At 33.6% G+C, this 21,802-nt stretch overlaps 1 protein-coding gene across 1 annotated transcript; it reads right to left on the bottom strand.

Moving 5' to 3' along the window:
• Positions 1–560: 560 nt before the first annotated feature.
• On the bottom strand, positions 561–5,668 carry LOC120081929 (actin-related protein 3). Its single transcript, XM_039037112.1, has 9 exons — positions 5,170–5,668; positions 4,579–5,038; positions 3,673–3,819; positions 2,745–2,837; positions 2,412–2,531; positions 2,167–2,277; positions 1,752–1,877; positions 1,522–1,620; positions 561–1,100 (listed from the first exon to the last, which is right to left on the bottom strand). The coding sequence occupies exons 1-9, from the start codon at positions 5,217–5,219 to the stop codon at positions 1,020–1,022; spliced, it is 1,287 nt and encodes a 428-aa protein (XP_038893040.1). The 5' UTR covers positions 5,220–5,668; the 3' UTR covers positions 561–1,019.
• Positions 5,669–21,802: the final 16,134 nt, after the last annotated feature.

The following is a 21,802-nucleotide window of genomic DNA, read 5'->3' as shown; positions in this document are numbered from 1 at the left end:
TTATTTTGTAATATTATATAATTTATAAGATAAATTGAAAATTTTGCCCTTATAATTTGGAGGAAGTTAAAATTTAGGTCTAATTATTTATAATTAGAATTTACCCCCTATAGTTTGATAAAAGCTTATAGTCCCTATTATAGGTATTATTTAAGAGAATTTAACCAACTACAGAGACTATATATGAAGTTACATTAAACCATAACTAATTTCTAAAATTTAAAACCATATGAAATAACTTTTAACTTCATCCAAACAATAGGGACCAAATTTAAAATGTAACCTAATTACATTACATAATACATATTCTATTTTTTAAAAAAAAAAATTAATTAAATTTATAACATGACATACTTATTTCAAAATGTTTTTATTTTTATTTAATATAATCCTACATTCAAATTCTGAATACAATGAAAATATAAAAATGTTATTTTCGAAAGTTACCCTATTTGGATCATAGAATCCAAAAACAATTTCCAAAAACAAATTTCAAATTGTCTGCCAAATATATTGGCTGAATTCGATAAATCTAGAAACATAAATCAGAATCCAAATTGTGAACCAAACAAGTCTTACGCATTTCAAATGTGATCAATCATAAAACAACAAACAAGAAAATAAACTTTTTTTTTTTCAAAAAAACTTTACCTGAGCTGAACGCCAAAAAAAACATGCAATTCAGCTCAATCTAAAATTCACTGAAATGCTGATGATTCTATAGGGTTGACTCCTCAACGCCCGTCTCTACATGAGAAAGCTAAATTTGGACCAATTGCTACTTTTAGAAAACCTGGCCCCCAATGAAAGAATTGAAGTAATGAACCACATTTCGTACAAATTATACAGAAAATGATCATATTTTACACCACCAATGTACACCCCTACAAAAGCCTGCAAAGCATGGAACCGAACTGAACCGAACTGAGGTGCACGTTCAAGGGGTAATGGGAAAGCATCTGATCCAACATAAGTCAGGGACTATACTACCCAAAGGCCAACGCTCAAGGATCTTTGCATCAGTACATTCCTTTGAAAACAGGATTTGTGCGGCATATGCTTGCACCATACTCCTCATATTCTGCTTTTGTATGACAAGCCTGCATCCAAAGAAAACAAAACAAGTTTGTTGATTAGGTGAACTCAGCTATTATAGCGCGGGGTCAGGCTACATTTGGCAGATTGTTCGTAGGAGACATTATGCAAGTACCAGATAGTAGCTGAATTGTCGATAGGCTCTCCAAGCACATTGAAAATGAAAATTTATCGATAACAAGTCACTCCGCAAACACTTGGGGCGCTCTCATGTCAAAGAACAACCATTTCCAAAAGACAGCTCAAATGTACAGTCATTAAGAGAGGTGCAAAACCTTAGCAGATTCATTTCTCCCTCTATTAGAAATGATCGAACGTACCCTTCCCCAACCCACCAGACAAGAAAAACACCTAACAGGTACCATGGTTGATATCCTGCCCGAAAAGGATTGTACTGCCATATGAGAAAAGATATAGCATACGTACCGCAAAAAACTCAGGAGTTGATGCAAGAACGGAGCCTCCAAACCAGACGGCAAATCTCTGGATAGGATGGCTAACAACATTGACCTCCACTGGATGTGACTAAAAAAAGGCAAGAAAATTATAAATTAATTATTAAGTAACTTTTCCAGCAGTAAAAAAAAATATACAATAACCTAACCAGTTTCTTGTTTAAAAAGAGGGGAACAAAAAGGTCATACAACAATTCTCACTTTTATTTCTCCTCCTAATCTAGCTTCAGAAGCAAGGATCCGGGCATCCACGATCTTCTTCAAGTCTCTTTGTAACCTCCTATGGAAGTCCTTGAACATTGTTGAACCTCCAGATAGTACTATATTCTAAGGTAAGCAACAAATCTATTCAATAAGAGAAGTAGGCTTTTGTAAAGAAGAAGAAAACGGAAAACTGTACATGAAGTAAATCTGATAATTAAAGAATGGAATAAAACAGGGCGTATCTTCAAAAAAAAGTAACTACATCTGGAACCTGAGTAAAATGTAAAATGTAAAATGCACATAAACAAGGTAAGAGACATTCAATACATTTCCTAAGCTGAAATAACTATCAACTTCAGTTTGATCGTTTCATCATAATCAGGCTTGAAAGTTTTTTTCAAGACTACTTCACCTTGTACAACGCTCTTCTGGTATCAATTGGGGCAGACTGAATACACCTGTCTATTACAGCAGGCAAAGGGGTGGTAAACTCGCTGCTATAAATTTCAGGATTGAAGAACACCTGTAGATCAACATTGCCAAAACAGTTCAGCACTACGGTGACAATAATTACAATTGCAAAGTGAACAACAGAATTAAAATAATTCTCTAATCATCATAGCCTAACTCAAGCATGCAATTCAGAAAAAACCAAACCTCAGGACCAAGAAATCGTTCATAGCCAATATCACAGGAATATGGTGCGCCAGTCTTGGGTTTAATACCCTTCCAGTGCTTTAGATACTTGCCTGGCTCTTTATCATGTTTATTGAACTCCTGAAATCAACAATTCACAAACTACCTCCTCAAATCATCTGTGCAGAGAATCAACGACAAGGTAACCAAAACTATAACAGAAATAAAGAATAGGTTGACAAACATGTTATCTACTTTCAACCAAGTTTTGATTGAAATAAATCTTAAAAGTGTGCTGTCTTGATTTCTGTCTACCAACCAAGACTTATCAAATAAGTATAGTAAAGTTCCAACCTTGACAATGTCAGAACAGGTATAGCAATACATTTCCTTCACTTTTCGGGCTACTTCAAAAGAGTCCTCAGGTGGTACATTTTCTCCTCTTTCCTAAATGAAACATTGGTAAATTGCAAGAGTTTGTGAACTCATCAATAGGCAACAGCTCATTTTATAAATTAGCATGAATGAAAAAAAATCTCAAAACATTCTTATATCCTCGATCTAAGTAACTTCTGATATCAAGATATCCAGTACAACAAAGATGTGAAACTCAAAGTACACAAATATTGAACTTCAAGAACAATATTCTTTTGAAAAATATTACAACACATGATGTGTTAACCTACAAACTCTTAGAGGAATCAAAATGACCTAACCATTGAGCTATGCTCATGTTAGCAACTTCAAAAACAATATTGCACAACATATATTAAAAAATGAAGCAGAACATCACAGAACAATGCCTATTATCCCCATTTTTTACCCAGAAAGTTCTATCTATATAGGCCACTACTTAATTATATCCAGAGACAGGGCCACTTGATGAAGTTTCTTAGTAAGGAAGAACAAACTAACCAAGGAAACTTGGCAGCCATGGATATTGGAGCATCAATACCACTCCCAAAAAAATTCTTATCAGAATCTCCAACATGGATGTCAAACAAGAAAAGAAGCACACATAAATAGTGTAGGATAACTAGTAAACAGAAAAAATCATGGATAAGGATCAAATGATGAAAAGCTTAACGAAAGATAATTCTCCCAAATATTTCCATATTCCTAAAATTTTCCAGTAATAAATAGCTGGACAATGATAAATAGATAAGATATTAGCAATTGACATGGACAGGATTTGACCACAAGCATTGTATTAGACCCTCCAAACAACCAAAGTATAATTCTTCAACCAGGAGAAGAAGAGCCCTAGAGAGAGACAACCTACCTTCATGAGCTGCTGGACAAAGAGAGTCACGTCTTTGCCAGCGATGGGAACTGACTTAATGCTGCTTCCAATGACGTATCCATCTGCAACAGGCACAACATGAGTAGCTCCATCTCCAACGTCCACTACAACCCCTGTCATCTCACACTAAGACAAGCTACTTGTCAATTCATGACCCAAAGATTAACATAAATTCATTATCGAGAAATAGACAGACACGTTAAATAATATCCGCGATGAGTAAAAATGATGACACAATCAAACCGATTTCTTTTAAAGACATGACAACAGAAACAAATACATAAAAACAATGGATCTTCAAACACATGTTGAGTGATTTGGGAATGGTAGTAAAAGTATGTGCATGTGTGCCATGTTGACAAGGGCAAAAGCAAGAAGAAGTGCATGTTTGGGACTAATTTTGGAATAGTTAAAATCACCCTGTAATGTTCAAAATCACTCCAAAGAATCTGTTAATCACTTAAAATTAATTTAATATTTAATCTTACACTTTAAAATGCAATTTTCACATCATAAAGGGGTTTTGGATGATTAAATTATGTTTCAAAGTGATTTTCAAATTAACATAAGTGATTTTGACCAATTTAGAAACACTCCCAAACATGACCAAAATACAAGTCCACGCTAAAAGAAGATAAATGGATGCTATCTTTTATTTTAGTCCATTGCCATTATTATCATCCACATGTTTGATGAACTCTAAAACCTTACAGGGAAAGCCTCCAAGGACAAGCAACTGCTTCCTGGAGTTTTCCTTTTTCTTTTTTCTAAACTTAAAAGCTGCATAAATTGTGCTTATAATCTCATAAATGAAGAACTATATTTCCCAGTGCTATGAAATTGCGTCCAAAAAGATTTAGAAATGGCTTCAAATAACACACCAACCTTAGATGTAGTATAACCAGCGGCAAGAGCAAGCACGGAATTGACAGCAATATAAAGCCCTGGAACATTGAATGTCTCGAACATTATTTCACCCGTATACTCTCGGCTCTCGGGCGCCGTAAGGGGACTCTCGGTCAAAAGAAAATAATGATCCTCCGGATCACACCGCAAATAATTGAATATACACTGCTGCCAGAACCGCTCCATGGCATCCCAATTGTAAACCTGACCATTTCGAATTGGATAGCTAAGATTATAAGTACTACTAGATCTCGACTTCGCAAGCGCTTCATCTCCAATGAAGAAATCAAGATCTGCCATTACACCAGCATTATGCTGCGCAAGCCAATTTGCTTTTGACGAGTTTCTCGACTGGTTTAAGAACGATTCATTAACTGCAACTACACTAGGAACAATAAAACACGGCTCTACATTGCCGGCAAACCCCATTTTAGTATATCTGAAACAACAAAAACAAAAAGTCAGAGAAAGCAAGCATTAACCAAAGAGGCAGTAGTCAACAAACACCGACAAAAATGAAATTGAGAATCGAAATTCAAATTGGGTATTCCGTAGAACGGTAAAGGGTACCCGGTTCCATTGTCTATTACTACAGCGGGACGAGAAGCAGCGGGGTCCATGCGGGAAAAGGGAGAATATGACGAGGGTCGTTGTTGTTGAGGATGATATCGAGATTCTGGTTATGGGAGTGGACCTGCAACTGAGATCCGGAATAAGGTTGAAGACAGAGGATCATGGTCATCAAAGGCGCTCGGAAAAGCGCGGAAGAGAGGAAGAAGAAGAAGAAGAGGTGGAGGTTGAAGGAGCAGTTGCAGACTTGGATCGCAAGCGAAAGGAGCGACTCAACGCACAGCTTGATAGCTTGTAATGGATAAAAGCAACAGCCATTTTCAATTGTAATCTGACTAAGGGGAATTAAGGAATGAAGAAACTGGAAGAAACTTCATGATCATCATCTGTATGTATGTATGAATTTTTGCGATGCTTTTCTTCGCAATCAAACAAAACTCAATCACTTGGCCGACCTCTCTGTGGGTTTCTTCGGGGTTGGGGCCTTTGCTTTTTTGGAGCGGACGATTTTGTCAGAAAGGCAGGTATATATGCCATCCCTTCATTTTCCACCCTTGGATTTTCACCACCCATGGACCTTCCGAGCCGTCCGATCTCATTCTTCTACTTCCTGGGCCCACCCAAAGTCAATACTCCGAGATCCACCGGCCCAATCCCCCTCCTTCAGTACACGATAGGATTCCGATCCTTTTTATTTTTTTAATTTTTTTTAAAATTTGAAAAATGTTTGGTAAAAATTTCATGATTAAATTATAAAAAAATATTCTTAAACTTTTTCGTTTGTTTCCAAAATATATCATACTAAGTATATTAATAATATCTTTCAAGATAGTGATCCACAAAGAAAATTTAGATCAACAGATTATTTGAGATCATCATCAAGTAGTTCTAACTCAAATTATAAAGATTTTTTTATTTCAATCATAGTTTTGAAACCACCATAAATTTAAGAGTAATATCGTAGCTTTTAAAAGGAAAATTTGGGCTCATAATGCCAAATGACCCCATTTTTAAAAAAATGTCAATCGACCCTCCGCTAACATCATTATAACAGGAATTGCTCCTCATGAAATTGGTCTCGCTCCCGCTGTCTCTCTTCCATCATGGTGTGATTGTTTGTCGGTGTACGAATGATTTGACAATTTTCACGAAATCATCTGTTTAAAATATTAAATCGTTAACACGCTAAACATATAATGGTGAATTCTTTAAAATCTAAACTTCATTCGAACTATGATTTTGTTGAACGGAGATTTATTGAACGAGGTTTTCCTGAACAAAGTTTTTCAGAACCAAACGGAATTTTTAGAACGGGTTTTGCATAAGGAACGAACTTTTCTAGAATGTGGTTTCATTGGTGTTTGTTGGAATGTGGTCTCAAAAAAGGTATGAAAATAGCATAACGAAAGCGACAACGATTATTACCAAGGGTTTAAGGTTTTGAGAGAAAGAGCAAGAGAGAGCGACAACAAGAACGCTCGATAGCGCGAGAGCGGGAAGGAGCGACAATGAGAGTCACAAGAGCAAGAGCAAAAGAGAGTAACAATGAGAGAGATCCACGTGTATTAGACGATATTCATCTGCTTGTACAACTTAATGAAAAATGTTCTCTTGCTTTGTAGGATGACAGAAAAGTGTCTACTAATTCGATGCGAAAGTGATTGGGATGAGAACCAAAATTTATATATTGGAGGCGAGTTAACAGGAATTATTGTGTCTATTACATTAAAGTACAAAGAACTTAAGGCCACATTTATAGGGTTACAAATGTAAGTTCTTCAGAGTTTGATGTTATCATGAGAGCTAAATATAAGCTTGACTATGAAGACCTTCCATAGTACATATGGAACGATGGTGATGTTCGCTTCCTTCTTTTTCGGAAAGATCTTTGTAGAGTTCAACTATTTGTAATGCTAAAATCGAACCATGATGGAAATGTAAATATGAGTTATGATGATACGGGGGTAGACAAACAATACGAAGAAGCATATGAGCTTAATCGAGAAGAGAATGATATTTCATTGTCTACGAACATGTAGCCATCAACATTATCAATAGACAATGACGACACTATCCATGGAACTTGAAAAGAGAAACTCAATGTAACAGACTTGTGCTTGGTGATAACTTGTAGAAATACAAGTTATTTATACTGTCTTATCTAGATATTGCGGCCAAAAGAGAATAAATATGTGCCAATTGTATGAAAATTAGCTTCGAAATACAATAATTATAAATTATCGCAATTACACCCACTAATATTTTTAAGATGGAAGAAAATGAGGTTTTAATCTGTTTTGCAGGAAACCGAGTCACCGCTTACGCTCAAGGCTAAAAAAGAACTAATCAACGCATCTCTGTCACAATGGGCCCGTCAATCAACAATGAAGAGACGATTAACGCAATGATGGCGTAATGCGACGGTCGATCCAAAGCTAACTTTCAACCGCATGTGGTAATAAAAACAACACCGCATGCGAACTCACAATCGAAAGATATAGCTGAGCAACGCAAAAGCGGAGGATTGAGACACGTGTACAACTAACGATTGTGCAGAATTGACAGTCTAATTGCATAACAGAAGGAATAATATCCTTCCATCTTCAGAATTTTCATAACAAGTGGGGACCACAAGGTCGGAATCAAAGATCCTCACCTATAAATACCCCATAAATTTCAGAAAAAAATATGCTATTGGATATGGGGCTAATTTCTACTAAAGTGTTGAGAGGAAAGGCTGAGTTGAGTGCATAACTGAAGAAATCCGGGAAGAAGACAAGATAAGGCCGAGAGGTGAGTCTCAGTTCTATTCTGCCAAATACCCGCCGAGAAGCTCTGTGTTGAAAACCCTGCTACCAGTTGAATAAGCTTGAGAGGGAAGCTCATCCATCCATATGATCCATCCAATCCGGAAAGCAGATCTCCACCCGAATCAGTGCCAAGATGTTGGCGCTTGTTTGTATCTGTTCTATCTCTTTTCCTCATTGTATCTCACCTTCTTTATCTCTTCATTCATACCATGTATCAAACGCTTAATAGATATATTAAATGTTTCGATTGCTTCATATCCCATTTTCTCTCTACTTCCGTTCCTCTGTTAATCACTTTCCCCATGATGTCTTCCTAATCCCTGGTAGTTAATATGAATTAAATGAGTACTTAACTTGTGTTAAAGAGGTAAACGCGTTTAGCCTAAGACATGCTAGACGACATCTTCACCTGTGAGAGCAGAAGTAAATATGCCATTCTAATCTATCGAGAGAAGGTTAGAAGAATGTGTTAACTAAAGCGAGTAGTACTTCCAGACATGGAAGCAACCTTGCATTCAGTATGTTCGTCTCTGTTTCACCAAACATGTGAGAGCACGGCCGATCACTGAAAGGTGTACGCACAAGAAGAAAAACGGAACTGAACTTATAGCTTCAACGCAATTAAGAAACTTGCGCTGTTTATATTAGTTATCTTTGTCTTTCTGGTTGTACATAAGACTTGTCGTCGCATTCTATGTTATTGCATAACCTTCAAGCCAACTTGGACCCCAGCATTTTGTATCATGAAGTCTGTATCTTGTATATCTAGTTTAGGTTTACTGTACTTTATTTATTATCGCATTTGTTTATGTTTCCTTTTACTTTCCACACTTTTATATACTTGTACAAAACACTCTTTAAAGATTGAAAAACCTAGTCGCATATATCACAAAACATACCATGGAATACTACAAGAATATTCATAAAACCTCAAAAAGTCCCTGTGTTCGACCTCAGATCACACGAGAAACTTGCGGTGGAATTACACTTGGTTCCAACGTAAGGAAACTTGTGACAACGCATGGAATACTACAAGAATATTCATAATTAACGCATATCTAGAAGTAATATCGCATCATTTCGAGCATAGCATAACATATCTTTTAGCATCAATTCTAGCAAGTCAATACTGGTAACGAGAGATCAGCAGGATTAACTTCATGGATTTTGGTCTTTAGAAGAACATGATCTTTTATGGTAGTAATGAGAAATCAATAGGACTGAATTCTATGGATTATGGTCCTTCAAAAGAGCGTGATCCTTTCGTGGCTGAAAATGAGAGATCAATAAGATTGAATTCTATAGGTTGTGGTCCTAAGAGATGCGTGGACCTGTAGTGGCTGTTAATGAGAGATCAGTAGGATTGAATTCCATGTCTTCATATCATAGAGGATAATTGATTATGTCTAGTACCTCCTTATCTGAGACAGATGTTGAAGTTGGTCAACTTTTTTTAGTAAGAGTGACTTAAAAATGAGATTGTCTATTCTATCCATAAACAATAATTTTGAATATAGGTAAGGAAGTCAAGTAAGTCTTTGTTCACTGTCAAATGTATTGGGGAGAATTGTAAGTGGAGCCTTCGTGCAGTGAAAATCTCAGGGTGTGATATATTTAAGTTCACAAAATATATGCGATCGCACACATGTTCTATTAGAATTTTGAATCATGACCATAAATAAGCAATGACATGCAAGGAAAACCACTTATGCTCTTGCTAGGGGTACTCCACAAGAGTCATATGCCGTTTTACATGCTTAAGGTGAAGCGTTAAAAATCGAGAATCCAGGTACAAGGTTTGAAATCGAACTTGAAAGTGATGTGCATTTCAAGTACATGTTTATGGCATTAGGGCCTTGTATTAGAGGTTTTTCAAGTTATCGGCCTGTGATAATTGTTGATGGATCGCATTTAAAAGGGAAATACAAAGAGGCCATGTTGGTCGACATTTCCATGGACGGTAACAACCAAATATACTCACTAGCATATGCCATAGTGGACAATGAAACTGATCGAGTATGGAAATGGTTTATGTCGAATTTAAAGTGTGCCATTGGAAAACCCTTTAATTTGGTGTTCGTGTTCGATCAGGCGGTATCTATTGGCAATGCCATTTGTGCAGTTTTTCCTACGGTATTTCATGGATTGTGCACGTACCACATAGAAAATAATATTATTTCAAACTTGAAAGACAATATGGTTGTTGAGATGTTCATGGATACAGCCAGGCATTCCACATGTCAGAGTTCCAAGCACATTGGGACCAACTTCGTAGTTTTCAAGATGGTATTGTAACAAAATATTTGGAGGATATCAATCTTGAAAGGTGGGTAAGTGTTACTAAACAGAACGAAGATACAACAACATGACGTCCAATAGTACAGAGTGTTTTTAATTCTTTGACTAAAGAATAATTATAGTTGCCCATAATGTGCTTATTGGAACATGTTCGAGGCCTCATCCAGTCATGGTTTTATGAATGGAGAAATTATTGGTCATCTCGAACAAAGTTACACTCGGACTACTGTGAAAACTGATTAGCAAGTGAGTGTGATAAGGGCAGATGATATCGACTTGAGCCGATTGATTGTTATAGAGTCCATTTATGGGACAATCGATTTGACGATATTTTGAACCTTCATACAAAGGAATGCACGTGTAAGGAATTTGACTCACTCGGTATCCCATATTCACATGCAATTGTGGCTGCCCGGGAATGAAACATCCCCATTTGAAGTCTTTGCAGTTTATTTTATAGTGTTGACTCCCTTATGGCTGATGCAGAGCCTTTAAATCTTCTCGGCCACATATCTGAATGGAAGAGATCTCCAAGATATGTAGAAAAGAATGTTGCACCTTCTAGAAGAGTGGTACAGGTCAGGTGACAAAGAATACGAAGAATACCATCGAGAGAAGAACATTGCAGACAAATAAAATGTGGTAGGTGTGGGAATTATGGGCATAATTGACAAAACTACAGTGAACCGCTCATGTCCGGGCAACATACTGAACATAGTCAAAATGATTCAAATGTTGGTCAAGTTTGATTTTCATGAGCCACTTTTAATCCTCACTGTATGCTCTATGTACAAAAGTTGGTCGAGATCCAAATGTTTATATCTCCCTCTCTCTTAGTGTCGCTTTCGCTAATCTCGCTCTCTCTAGTAACGTTACTAAACATGTTTATATCTCTTTATGACGCATTCTGTAAATGTCTCGCTCTCTCTTAGTGTCGCTCTGGTTAATCTCGCTCTCTATATTAATGTTAGTAAACATGTTTATATCTTTTTACGACTTGTTCTATAAATGTCTCTCTTTCTCTTAGTGTCGCTTTCGCTAGTCTCACTCTCGCTAATCTCACTCTCTCTAGTAACGTTACTTAACATGTTTATATCTCTTTATCATCATTTCTGTAAATGTCTCGCTCTCTCTTAGTGTCGTTCTCGCTAATCTCCTCTCTCTAGTAACGTTACTTAACATGTTTATATCTCTTTATCATCATTTCTGTAAATGTCTCACTCTCTCTTAGTATCACTCTCGCTAATCTCACTCTCTCTTACTTAACGTGTTAGTAAAACTACACTGACAATTTATATACATCACATGTAAAATTACATTGAGATTTATATACATTACATGTAAAATATACATCAATAATATGGAGTGTTCGCCCATAGCAAACATGCCAACTGCATCCTATAGTTAGGGGTGTGCAGAAACCAACCAAAATCGAAGAACCGAACCAACCCTATATATTAATATTTATTAAATTATATTAAGTAAAAGTATTATTAAATATTAAGTAATATTGATCAGCCCATAAGCCCATAAGCCCAATCTTTTTGTCTAATTAAAAAAAAAAACATTGGTTATAAACCGAACCGAATCAACCTGAACTGATTCAGGTTGGTTCAGTTCAAGAACTAAAACCGATGGAAATCGGTTTCCACGATTCTGTTTACTTGAGAACCGTGGACTTTGGTTCGGTTCATGGTTTGGTCCAAAATCGGACCGAATCGAATCGTGCACACCCTTACCTATAGTCACTCATCTTCTCCTGAGTGATTACAGAAGGATCACTACCCGTCACCAAATGCTCTAAGAATTTGATTGCAAATATTTCACAATCTAGCGACTTGTATTGTGTGTTCGTAGTAGTAGGTCGGGATATTTTCCAACGGGATGTTTCTATGTCCAACTTCCAACATTTGAAGTCACAATAGTGAAAGAGCGATAGTAAGGTGTAAGTCAATGGTTCAAGGCAAGACTCTAGCTTCTTCTTTGATGTCATGGACGATAGTGAATTGAATATGAACAATCAACATATATTTAGGTCAAATGCAATCAATACCCAATGTTCACCAATGTTTTTCGTTGTCTTTACAAAATCTACATCTGACCACTTGACGTCGAATTTACCCATGACATAATCTTTATACATTTCTTCTTCCCCACATACTACGAAAACGTGCAATGTCGACTTATTTTTAATCTATTTGTAGACCCCATCTTGAGCATTAAGGCAACCCTACATAGCGAATTCAACATTAAAAGCACGTAATAATCAACCAGCGTAGTCCTATTCACAAGTGCAGTAAATGGTTACAATTATTCCAATTGGCAAGATGGTGAACTTGTTCATGCACATGTCTGGTCATTTGTAAAATTTATCTTTTACGAACCGAAACATAATATTTAGAGCCTACATCCAGAATAAGGTATATGTTAGAAGAGATGAGTTCACTGTATTTAATTGTAGAAAAGGACAAGGATCGTAAACTTATATCACACTCAACCCATGAACTTGGTTCGGTCAATTTCTAAAAAAATGACTTGGATAATGGCCAAAATGCATTTTCTTGTAGCTCGTGGTATGTATTCTATTAGCAATTCAATTCATCATTTCCGTAAATATAGCAGATGGAACCTCATGCGCCAAGGAGTATTGGATCATCACTTTAAATAGTGTCGCAGGAACTCCAGGGAGAGGGAACTTAATCGATGGACAGTCCAAAGGTAATTATACCTTACTTTCCTTCTGTTTTATTATTTTCTTTTTTGGTTCGGTCGGAGGTGTGTACTTATCAACAGTCTTTCTCTTACAAGTGATTTTTCGACTCTTGACTATAACCTACATAAATATAACAAAATGGTGAACATGTCGAATAAAAAAATATGAAGAAAGAGATTTTCTAATCACATAATAATCATACCAGTGAATCAAGATGTATGGTATTAGACTGTGTGATAGGCGGTGGCTCCAACAGACATTGTTTCTTAGAAAGTAGAGGTTCAATGTCCTCTCTACTTGTATCTGGAGGTGGAAGGATAGTGGAAAAGGCAACGGTTGAGGTATCAAGGTGAGGAATGGATGGGAATGTGGTATCAGGCTCTGTGGGTGGAAGAATGATAGGTCGTGATATCAGACTTTGCAGGTAGAAGAGGAATGGGTGAGATGGATGTATCAGGTTGTATAGGTAAGTTAGGTGATCGAGGTAAAGGTGGGGTGGGTGACCTAGGTAGAGGCTGGATGGGTGACCGAGGTAGGGGTAAGACAGGTGACATAGGTAGAGGCTAGAAGGGTGACCTAGGCAAATACTAGATGGGTGGCCTATGTAGAGGTTGGGTGGGTGACCGAGATAGAGGAGGGATGGGTGACCTAGTGGCATCGTGGCCTATTTGNGGGTGGGTGACCGAGATAGAGGAGGGATGGGTGACCTAGTGGCATCGTGGCCTATTTGTAGAGTGGGTGACCTCGTTGCTTCAAACACCGTGGAATCCTTCATAAACTGTAACAGAGACATAGTGGCTGACAATTGTGCTTTGATATCTCTCGTGTCTTCCTTAAGGTTCGATACACAACCATCCAAACTCGATATTGAGCTATCAATACTTCACAGGTACAAATATACAAAAGGATCAACATGCCTGTCTGCAGAGTGTGTATGAAGTCAACCGATTACCAAAGTACTTCATTGCAAGTTCTTGTGAGGACTTCTCACTCCGAGTAACTCGCGTAGGGGACCGTCACAAACCAGTAATCAACAAAAAATCGTCTTTCGAAAATGTGACGACCTTTCCTCTAACAAAGAAGTTGATCGAGTCCGCTCTCTACTTCTTCACTTCCCTCAACAACATATGGTGGATATATGGGTTGTTGAATACGAGGTCAATGACTAAAAATCGCCCAAAAACTGTTCTCTTGAACATTTCTAACCACCCTCTGGTAAGCTTCTCCTTCACAATCTTGTTAGCATTTGCAATGTGGGCCAGACTCGTTACTTGCCCTGGAAACCTATCAACTTCACGTATTTTCAAAGCTTTTAAATCTTAAATCACTCCTGCATGATATGAACATTCAATCTATCATTTAATAGGTTTTTAAAAAAACTTAATAACAATATATACTGTTAAAGTCTCGCTATAATTGCTCTTGCTTGTCTCGCTTTTGCCTATTATTCTCTCGTCGATCTTGCTCTAGATTGTCCCGCTCTCGCCTATTATGCTCTCGCCCATATCACTCTCGTTGATCTAGCTCTCCCTAGTGTCCATCTCGTTGATCTCGCTCTCGCCTATATTGCTCTCCCAAAACTTGCTCTCACCTTATCTCACTCTAACTATATCGTCTTCATCCTCAACTCATGTAGAACACATCGAAACCCAAAATAAAAACAGATGTGATCGATTATTAAACCTTGAAACCTATAGAACGTGTCAGCCGATTCCAACCTAACGAAACCTAAACAGAAACAACACACATACAACATGCACGACAAAAGATTAAATTCATTTACCCAAGAGCTTTGGTTGCGGCAGCAGGTGGATGATGGTTTTGCAAAGCGAGATTGAGCAACACTTTCACACAAAAGTTTTGAGCGACACCTTTTAAGACGACCGTTACGTTTGAAGAGAGGGATATCGTATATGAGACAAAAGGGAGGACAATTTTGTAATCTCATATCGTGATGACATCAGTGAAGGGTCAATTGATATATATATATATATATATTAAAAGGGTGATTTGGCATTATGGACCCAAATTTTAGGTCATCGGTCCAAATTTCCCTTTTTAAAAATACATGTGTGTTTTTTAAGCAAATACAAAGGTCAAGGGTATTTATTATAATTTAGTCATTCTGTATCTCACTTTCTTTTGGAAAAGAAAATACATTTATGGTCTTTTAGTTTTGGATTTGATTTCAATTTAATCCCTAAGATTCAAAATATTACAATTTTACTCTTGAGTTTTGAGTTATGTTTTAATTAGGTCTTTAAACTTCACGATTTGCATTTTTAATCTTGATTTTTCACTAAATACTCACGTCTAGTAATTGACATTTATGTCTATTAATTTATTTAAAATAATTATTAAGTGAATTTTTTTTTATGTTAGTTTTAAGGGTGATGAAAATTGTGAAACTTAATTAATTATAAACAAAACTCAAATATCAAATGTAAAATTGTAACATTTTGAAACTAAATGATTAAATTAAAATCAAACTAAAAAATAGTGAAAATTATAAAGGAAAATCAGCAAAGACCGATATACATGCCTCCTCACATATGATATAGCACAGCAGAACCAATTAGACAAATTAAGAGAATCTCCATCAACTTTTTCAGAGAAGAAAGAAGATAGATTTACAAAACTAATCTCATAATTTTCAAAAGACACCCCACACTGTTGAGAATCTCACGTTGAAAAAATCAAGGATCTCACACTCCTTATGAAATAGATGAACTACTTCTCTTATTGTTAATTGGTTTTAAGATAAAACCTTATATATCAAATAATGAGCATGATGACGGGTCACTCTATTTGTCAATCTCAAATACCAAACGAACGACTCAATTTGGATAGTCTAAAAAATGTAAGACTAAAAGTGCAAAATTTTAAATTCAAGGATAATCGAAATTCAAAATAAAACTAACAATATATATATATTTTTCTTTTTTATTGCTTCTTGCGTGGAGGAACCGTCAAATTTCCCAATTGTCGCGAACATTTGTTTGCTTTATGTAAGATCTGAAATGATGAAGTACTTTTCACTTTCGCATATGCCATTTATTTTTAATGATTCGTTTCTTTGGTCCTTTCTTTGATTTCTATTTTGTGGATATTTATAATTTTTATAATTTGCAAGAGTAGTCCAAGGATGACTATTATTTTATTTTATTTTAAAGATGACGATCATTAATGTTGATGTATGATTGTTGAACAAAATTATATTCGCTTTAGTTTTTATAATACGATTTACTTCATTTTATTTCCAAACAAGACAACAAATTAAGATATATGTTCATTTAAAAATTTGATACGTTAAAATGATAACTCAACTCATTCGTATTAAATTTATTATAAAAAAAAAATCACTTGTAAGTTTGTTAAACATTGATATTTCAGTAATGTAATCATTGTTTTTAGTTCATCATTTATTTATTTGTAATTAGAGGGATAATTGAACAAATATGTAGGGAACAAGATAACGGATTGACACTAATTGATCAAAGACATGTTTGAAAGTAATTATAAAATGATTAAAATCATTTTTGTTGTTTTTAAAATCAATCTAAACATGTTTTTAATAATTCAACTCAATTTTTATGACATAAAAATTACATTTAAAAATATAAATTAATCTTGAGTGATTGAATGTATTTTTATTTTGATTTTAAATCTAACAAATGTGATTTTTATAAAACTTAAAAGTTTAAAAGATATTTATTTCAAGTTGTAAATTCCTCACTACCAAATACTAACTAACGCGCTTGATCCAAACATGAAACCATTTCTTCAAGCTTTAATGTGAAAAGCACATCCACACTAAAGGGCAAACGAAGCATTGGCCCTACTAATTTAATCTTTATGTTAAAGAAAAAAAAATCACAAATAATCTATATATATTATTTAAATCTAATTAATATAGTTACATAATAACAACGAAATAGATGAAGAAATTATATTGATAATGACAATGTACCATCAAATATAAATATAACTTAACCATAATTGGTATGATGTTTTCATAAAATCTCACATAGAAATACGGAGCTCAATTAGATTTGTCATTTTAGTGTCGATAATCGACTAATACGCAAGATCTAGGGAGTTGTTTGGTGTACTGTTATTTATTATGTTTGACGTGAGCGTAATACGAGTTTTATGGTGCTAACTTGTGTCCTCCCTTGGGTGTTTATTCTGGATGATCGGTTTGAGGAGTTTACTTGTTATTCTCAATGGCTTGGAACTTCTCTTATGAGTTCAATCAGCCTCTTTTCCTTGGGACCTTCTCCCTTGAGTCGTGTATGCTTTATCTTGACATATGGTTGAATTTTGTGTTTGTTTCGTTTACTTGTTTTTGTGGTGTCTGTGTGTGCCTTGACCTCAAACGATGAGGTTCCTCTCTTCTTTTAACAATATAATATCTTTGTAAAAGAATAAACTTTTTTACATGTATCATTCCTATTGAGGTCAAACATTTAAACTCCATATTCCATATTTATTGTATTAAAAAATCACAACATGGTTTAATTGAATTAAAGTAATTTAAAATACATTAACGTTGAAATTAGTTCATTTGGTGGCCAGTTAAAAGAATCTCTATATAGATTATTCCATTAACACGTCAAATTATCTAAAATTATGGGCCATGTACTTTTTGTAAGGATTTCAATATTTAACAAAAAGATAAACACTACTTTTTATTAAAAGGCGTGACAAAATTAGTAGACACCATTAAAAATCAAAAGAAACTTTATTATCCTTAGTAAATCATAAACTTTATTTATTATTTTATTATTATTATCATTATTTTGTTAAGAGCCATCAACTTTAATAATATTATAGTGAAAAATTCAAATATCATACTTTATGTCAGCTTAGGTCCATTTGAATTGATTTAATTTTTAAAAAAAAAAACTCACTTTTTATTTAAACTCTTCAGATAAAAATGGTTTAAAATACACTTTAAAACATATTCTAAAGGGTTGTCAAACATTTTATTTTTTTTTAAAAAAATATTTTTAAATTAAATACGTGAAAATGTATTTCAAATACATCTTAAATTATGGTACTTTAATAATATCATACTCTCCATCAAAATAACGAAAGCAATGTACTTTCTTCTGTTTGATGACTAAATACATGGTTGAGGAAGATAATTTTGTTTTTACAAAATTATTGTACATATTCCAAAGAAAAAAATTAGGTTAAGAAATCCAATCAATTCACTTATTATTATTATTTTAAAATAAATGGTTAGAATCACACTAATTACCAATGCACATAATATTAGTTGTGGTTATTATTATTATTATTATTATTATTATGTAGTTCTAGTTTGGTGAGCGAGAGGATTCAAACACCTCTTAGTCGAAAAGTATCTTAATTAATTTAATTGTGTTTTGGTTAATTAAAAGCATTTACGCGTTATTATTCTATCCTACCTCATATAGCTTCCATTTCAATCAACCCTATTGATTATTAAACATTAATTACAAAATTGATTACAAGTAGCATGCTTATTTAATCCGTGTAATGATTAAATTGATGTAATTTCTTTTGGATAAGTGTTTAATTGATATTATTATCACCTTAAAATAACTCACATATTAGCGAGAAGGAATAACTATTATTCTCTCAAGATTATTTAGTGAAAGGTTTTCAACATGAGAATTCATACAGACATTCAAATCTCATATTTATTTCACAATTTTAACTCTATGTATGAGAATAACCTATTTTCAGATATCTTCATTTCTCACAAATGGATTTTCTATTCTTTTTCAAAACAGTGAATTTTCTCTTTTTCCATCTCTATATGTCTTTCATTTTATATATAATTTCATTTGAAATATAATTAATTAATATTAATTTAACAAGATTAACATTTTTACAACAAATCAATGATAATTTATTAGAATATTTGTTTAATTTATTTTTACAACAAATTTTTTTAAATGAATACAATTTTTTTTACATAAATGATTAATTAATTAGCTAACAATATCTTAAATATATGTAATTAGTAAATTAAGATTAGTTAAATTTAGTTCGTACACAAATTTATTTTTCAACGGTAATAAATGATTACTTTATTGTTTTTTAATAATCAAGCAATTATTTGTAAAGATTAATCATTATTGATTATTTATAATTAGTTACTTATTTATTGTGATTAATTTATACTACTCCATTCATTATTAAGATATTATATTTATAAAACTTTTTTTTAATATTCTTTACTCATATATTATAGTTTTATCTTCTTTGCATTTTTTATATAATACATTGTTTATTAAAATATATTTTCTTATATTATTTATTAAAATCAAAACTTCTAATGTTGAACTTAATTAATTAAAAAATGATTAATATTAGATTATAATTAGTATCACGTTTCTTAAATATATTAATTAGTTAATTTTAATTATAAATGACTCAATTTTTAAATATTTAGAATTAAAATTATTTTTTCTGTCATCAAGTGATTATACCCACATTCGCCCTTATTTGTTATAATCCAATATAGTGATCTCTGTGACCTTTTATTGAATACAAAATTCCCTAAGAAATTTTGATTTAGTATGGTTTCAGGTACCTTAAATCCTTTTGGAATTCTCATATACGGAATATCATTAATCAAGAGATACCATAATAAGTATGTCGTAACTGACATTAATACAGATGCACGTCCAGAACTTTCATAACACAATCGAGCGCAATTAAAATATCTTAGTCTAATTGCATCCACCACTGAAAAATATGTCTCATCATAATCAAATCAGGTATTTGTAAAAAACGCATGTGCAACTAGTCTTACTTTATATTTCTTGTGACCTCATTCATTTCTTTTTCTCAACAAATGCTTGTTTGTATCCCAACGGTTTTGACACCTTTTGTGTTTGGACTACTAGTCCAAAAATTTGAGTGTTTTGAAAGTGGAGTTGAATTTTGCCATCGATTGCTTCTTTCCACTGAAGCCAATTTTTTCTATATCGATGTTCTTCAATAGATTTTGGTTGCAGGATCCTCATTTTCATATATAATATCAAGAGCAACATTATAATGCAAAAAATATTGGTCAATAATTATATTAGTTCGGTTTCCATCTTTTTCTTGTCATGACATAGTTTATTGAAATCTCATCATTATCTTTAGTTATTTCATAGTTATTGAAATCTCATTATTATCTTTAGTTATTTCATAGTTTATTGAAATCTCATTTATTATCTTAGATATTTCACCTTCCTCATTAGTCATGTAAATGATTTCTTCATGGGTATGTACATCCTCAATCAGTCTTTTTGAATGTTAATTATTTTTTTCTTTTACGAGGATTTTAATCTTTGGAACTCACTAGTATATCATGCTTCTGGCATGTTCAAATTCATTAGTGATAACTTACTGTGTTGGGATATCAATTTTCAATGGAACATTTGCAGCTGTGTGATGTGACTTTAGTTTACTTTCCTTTGCATTTATAATGAATCTGGTAATTGATTTGCTATATTTTTTCAAATGAATTATTTTTTGAACTTCAAATTTACATTGATCTATATAAGGGTCTAAATGAGACAATAATGATGCATTTCATGTAATTTCTTTTTCTAACTTTTGAATTCCTACCCCTAAATATTGGAAAAATTTGTCTCATTAAAATGACAATCAGCAAATCATGCAGTAAATACATCACCCATCAGATGTTCAAGAATTATTAATAATTGATGGGAAATCATATCCAATATATATTCCTAACCTCCTTTGAGAACCCATCTTAGTGCATTGTTGTGGAGCAATTACAACATATGTTGCACATCCAAAAATTCTCAGATGAGAAATATTTGGCTCGTGGCCATAAGTTAATTGTAATGACAATTACTTATGATAAGCTACTGGCCTAATGCGTACAAGTGATGCTGCATGCAAAATAGCATGCCCCGTACATATGTAGGAAGCTTGGCTCTCATAAAGAATGGTCTAGCAATTAACTGCAAATGTTTTATATAATGATTTATGCTAAAACCATTTTGTATATGAACATGAGCTACATGATATTCAAACACTTATCCCAATTGACATAAACAATAATTATCAAAAGCTTCGGATGTAAATTCACCCAGCATTATCAAGACAAATGGTCTTAATTATATAAAAAAAATGTGCTCTAAACTTAATTATTTGAGCTAGTAATCTGTAAATGCATGTTTTAAACTTGATAATAAGTACATGTGTGAACCATTTGTTGGATGTGTCTATTAATACCATAAAAATACTTAAATGGTCTATTTGGTGAGATTAATAAGTCCACATATATCACCATGAATTTGTTCTAACAATGTAGGTGATTCAGTTCCTATACTTAGTTGGTGATGGTCTAATTATTTATTTTGCCTTGAAAGCAAGCATCACATGATAATTCATTAGATCGAAGAATCTTTTGGCTCTTCAATGGGGTCAATTTGAATTTTCAATAATTCTTCTCGTCACTATAGATCTTGGATGACCTAAATCGGTCATGCCAAGTTGTAAATATATTTGGATTAATGAACTTTAGGTTCATTATGGCATATGCTTCAACTACTCGTATATGAGTATAATATAATCCAAAAGATAAGGCAGACAACTTTTTCAGTATAACGTTTTTTATGTGAGACAATAGATATGATATAAAGATATTCTATCTCATTTTTTCTATCAGTCTCAATATGATAACCATTGCAACGTATAACTTTAAAACTTAGAAAGATTTTTTTTAATTGACTAGAGAATAATGCATTGTCAATTAATAATTTTGCTCATCTAGGCAAAATAATTTTTTTTT

This window comes from Benincasa hispida, chromosome 7, assembly GCF_009727055.1.
Source record: "Benincasa hispida cultivar B227 chromosome 7, ASM972705v1, whole genome shotgun sequence".
Taxonomy (NCBI): Eukaryota; Viridiplantae; Streptophyta; class Magnoliopsida; order Cucurbitales; family Cucurbitaceae; genus Benincasa; species Benincasa hispida.
This window is presented reverse-complemented; position numbering and strand designations above follow the sequence as displayed.